At 54.2% G+C, this 4620-nt stretch overlaps 1 protein-coding gene across 1 annotated transcript; it reads left to right on the top strand.

Moving 5' to 3' along the window:
* Positions 1 to 4: 4 nt before the first annotated feature.
* On the top strand, positions 5 to 4574 carry LOC113224476 (pepsin A-2/A-3-like; the record flags this gene model as incomplete). Its single annotated transcript, XM_026453638.1, has 4 exons — positions 5 to 277; positions 2545 to 2662; positions 3565 to 3683; positions 4358 to 4574. Coding segments are annotated over 4 exons (714 nt in total), but the record flags the coding sequence as incomplete, so codon positions are not given.
* Between the last annotated feature and the right edge of the window lie 46 nt (positions 4575 to 4620).

Genomic DNA, 4620 nt, shown 5'->3' with positions numbered 1-4620 from the left:
GTCTCCCTTCCTTCCTTCTTCCTCTCTTAGACCAGCTTCTCTTCCCTCTGGGGCTGCCGCAGCACCCGGTGAGCAGAATCCTCGCCTAATTCCTCTTCCTCCTCCAAACCACAGGGTCCCCCTCGTCAGAAAGAAGTCCTTGAGGCGCAACCTGTCCGAGCATGGCCTGCTGAAGGACTTCCTGAAGAAGCACAACTTCAACCCAGCCAGGAAGTACTTCCCCCAGCGGGAGACGCCCACCCTGCTACACGAACAGCCCCTGGAGAACTACCTGGATGTGAGTGTGTGGGCAGGTGGCGGGGCCGGCTCTGAGGACTTGGCCGGCAGGAAAGAGTTTCCCTGGGGTGTTGGAGGACGGGCCGGGGCTCTGAGGCTCCAGGCAGTGACCCAGGGTCTACCCCTAGATGTCAGTTCCTTCCCCGGGCAGGCAGGAAAGCTCACACTCAGAGCTGTTGCTTCTTGTTCATTCATTCATTCCTTCACTCGTTCATGCAATGTTTATTTCTTCTGAGTGCCTCGTTACATGTCAGGGCCTGTGCTGGGCTCAGGGGGAAGCAGCGGTGAGCAAAGTCATAGCCCAGGAGAGAAAGACAGTAATCAAGGAGTCCTGCAAACCAATGAAAAGAACAGGCCGCAGGAGGACTACAGAGTGAAGGTGTCACACTGCGACAGTCTGCCACTTGGGCAGGGAGCCTCCCTGGAGCCATGCAGGAAGAGCGGGAACTTCCAAGAGAAGAAGACAGAACTCCGCACAGCCTGATCACTTGTGCCGAACCCTGTGCAGGCGGGAGCACAGGGTATCTGAAGGAGGCCGGAGAGGGAGGGAAGAAGGTGCTGCAGACTGCGGCCCCAGGAGCCGAGGGCTGGACGGAGAGAGGCTCCATCCTAACTGCCACTCATTTATCTCAAACGGGGTGACAATATCAGATCCGAGTTTCAGGAAGATCACTCGGACTTTATTATTTGACACCCCATAGCAAACACCCTGCCTTCCCGCAGATATCGTATGTCCCCTCTGTGCCTGGCACAGGGCAGAGGGCACAGAGCAGTCATGCCTGTGGTTCAGAGATTGGCCTCTGCCATCCAGCAGACCTGGTGCAAATGTGGGTTCTAGCGCCTCTAAGCCACAGGACCTTGGCCAAGACATTTAAATCCTCTGAGCCTGTTTCTCGGTCTGGAAAACAGAACCACTAATATCTACCAACAGAGGTTGTTGCCAGGAATTAACGCAATCATGTTTTCTGGAGTGCTTAGCATGGGGTCTGGCAGGCCCTTGGTAAGAGGCTTAGTTAGCGCATTTATTAATTAACAAATAGTTAGCAAATATTGGCACCTCTCTATGTGCCAGAGGCTATGCAAGTTGCCAAAACGATGGTGAATAAGCAAAGTTCCTGGAGCTTATATTCTAAACAGGATGACAGATAAACAAGCGTGTAAGATAATTTCAGGTAATGATGAGGGCCATGACAAATTAATTAATTGGAGTATGAGGAAAAAGAAGATAGAGAGGGAGCAAATTTAGATACAGTGGTCACGGAAGGACTGTTGGCAGAGGGGACATTTGACTAGAGACCTGAATGATTGATTTTTGAAAAAAAGATCAGCCAAAGAAAGATCTAGAATAAACAGTTTCCTAGCACAAGGAATAGCCAGTGCAAAGGCCCTGGGGCAGGAGGGACTGCTCATCACCAAAGAACAGCAAGCAGACCACTGTGGCGGGAACAGAGCCGGCAAGGGGGGAATATGCTGCCACTCCCACTCAGAAGAAAAATACTGGTTTGTTGGCTGAGATGGGTGGATCACTTGAGGTCAGGAGTTCGAGACCAGGCTGGAAACATGGTGAACTGCCGTCACTACTACAAATACTAAAATTAGCCGGGCGTGATGGCACACACCTGTATCCCAGCTACTTGGGAGGCTGAGACAGAAGAATCACTGGAACCCAGGAGGTGGAGGCTGCAGTGAGCTGAGATCACGCCACTGCACTCCAGCCTGGACAACCGAGCGAGACTTGCCTCAAAAAAAAAAAAAGAAGAAGAAGAAGAAAAATACCGGCAATGCCCTTTCTTGCAAACTACTGTACACATCTAGATGTAGAAATAAGAAAACCCGCCAGGCTGCCATCTTTAGGTAGCTTGCTTCGCTTCTGATAAACAATTTAAGGCATAAGCACTTAAGCTGTCACTTGCCTGGTGCTAGAAGATTCTACCCCCATCCTCTGAGAACATGTGCTGTAAGGATGGGAAGACTGTGACAGACAAGACAAGGGCTGAAGAGGGAGCAGCAGACTGTTAGGTGCTTGTGGTGCTTAGGAGACAGCAGAGGGTACATTGGGGGAGCAATCAAGGAAGACTTCAAGGAGGAAGGGACACCAGGGCTGGGCTTTGAAGGATGAAGGCAGTGGCTGGGAAGAGAAAGACAAGACTGTGAGGAGGGAAGGAAAAGGTAGGGAGGCAGACCGAGGAGATGACCCAGAGAGAGCCCTTAGGGAGGCCCCGACAGAGAGACCCCGGTCTATGAACTGCCCTGTCCCGGCCTCGGCAGACGGAGTACTTCGGCACTATCGGCATCGGAACCCCTGCCCAGGATTTCACCGTGATCTTTGACACCGGATCCTCCAACCTGTGGGTGCCGTCAGTCTACTGCTCCAGTCTCGCCTGCAGTAAGTTCCCCGCCCCCCCCACCCCCCCCTCGCTCGCCAGCACCAGCTGACCCTGGGGAACCCTGGACACCCGTGGGCTTCAGACAGCTCCCACCTCAAGCCTGCTGGAGCCACTCAACAGGCATTTACTGAGCACCTACTACGTGCCAAGCACTGGGCGCAGGTGCTCCATGGGGTAAAGGGATGAGTGATAAGATTCCTGCGGTCAAAGACTTCCCAGTCTGAGGGCAGAGAGAAGCTCTCCAAAATAACCACAGCCTGGGAGAGGAAGTGTAGGGGCCCAAAGCAAGACAGGGCCAAAGGGCTGTAGAATAGCCCACCAGGAAAGAGTCCAGTGTGAGGAAATGGCTCCAAAGCCTGGTTAGGACACACAAGAGATGAGTGCTGAGCTCCTTTTTCTTTTTTTTTTTAATACAAATTAGAAAAAAATGATTGGTTTGCTAATGAAAGACAGTTTGTCTTTGGAAGTCATGAACAATGTGTGTTGCAGGGTCCTTCCTCTTCTAGTGTTTTCACCTGAGTTTTAATTAAGATGTGGTGCCTCCAGCTTCTTCCACATCATAATGGGAGCACCTGCCAGGGGATGGGGGTGAAAGCGCTTGTGGGGGGTGAAAGCGCTCCTCAAAGGGCAGCCACCAGCCTGCTCAGCTCAATGTTGGCCTGGAGAGTCCCCGAGAGGCCCTTGGGGTTGGCAGGGGACCTGCCATCAGTGAATGGTCCCAGGAGTTCAATGAGACAGGACAGAACCTCGGGTCTCTTGGGGTCCAAGGGTCAAGGGGGAAAGGTCACTGCTCACCTCCAGAGCCCTCCCTGGGGCCAGGGCACCCCATCCCAGGAAGACATCCCAGCCCGTGACCTTCACCCAGCTCTCAGAGACTGACAATCACCGCTTGCCCTTGCAGCCAACCACAAGCGCTTCAACCCTGAGGACTCCTCCACATACGAGTCCACCAGCGGGACCCTCTCCATCACCTACGGCACCGGCAGCATGACAGGCATCCTCGGATACGACACTGTCAAGGTGGGCGCCTGCAGGCTGCCGCTGCACCCCGCCACCAGGCACCCCCACAATGAGCTTATTCCAGCAAGATGAGTCTCGGTGATCACAAAAGTCACCTGATTGGGGCTGCAGGTCGGGGAGAAGCAGCAGAGATGTCACAGACATTGCTAGCTCGGGTGGCAGTGAGTAAAAGGGTGGGCTGCCAGGAGCCATAAGCCAGCCTCAGCTCCACCCAAGCAGAGTGTTATGGAGGGTGGGGAGAGTCAGTAAAGGCTCAGTTCTCTACTGGCACCTCCTCTTCTTCCTCCTTCTCCCGACCTGCAGCCCCCCACATCAGGAAATCTCCACAAGCCCGCTCTGCTACTTTTGGGGCATGGCAGGGGTCAAGGGCCCTGAATCGCCCGGGTCTGCTTTGCATTTGTTCATCAGTAACACAAACACACAGTGAATCTGTTCTTCAGCAAAATCTCACACTGAGTCATAGACCGTGGCCATCAGCAGATCAGCTGCCATGGTTACCTCCAACAGAGGAACGAGCATTCCAGGAGACGGTCCCTCTCCCCTCCTTCCGGGCTGATGCCCTGGAAGCCAAGTCCTGCATGGGATGAACCAGGGCAGCTGTAGGCCTGAGGCTGGCACCCAGAGCTCAGTGAACATGACCAGATGGTGAACATCATCTCGGTTCCCCCACCCAGGTTGGAGGCATCTCGGACACCAATCAGATCTTCGGCTTGAGCGAGACCGAACCCGGCTCCTTCCTGTATTATGCTCCCTTCGACGGCATCCTGGGGCTGGCCTACCCCAGCATTTCCTCGTCCGGGGCCACACCCGTCTTTGACAACATCTGGAACCAGGGCCTGGTTTCTGAGGACCTCTTCTCTGTCTACCTGAGCGCGTAAGTTGGGTAGAGAGGGGCCTCTTCCCACCTCCCCTCCAGAGGTCACAGTGTTCTGGCCCA

This window comes from Piliocolobus tephrosceles, unplaced genomic scaffold, assembly GCF_002776525.5.
Source record: "Piliocolobus tephrosceles isolate RC106 unplaced genomic scaffold, ASM277652v3 unscaffolded_44894, whole genome shotgun sequence".
NCBI classification, from domain to species: Eukaryota; Metazoa; Chordata; class Mammalia; order Primates; family Cercopithecidae; genus Piliocolobus; species Piliocolobus tephrosceles.
The sequence above is the reverse complement of the archived record's forward strand: the minus strand, read 5'-3'. Positions and strand labels throughout refer to the sequence as shown.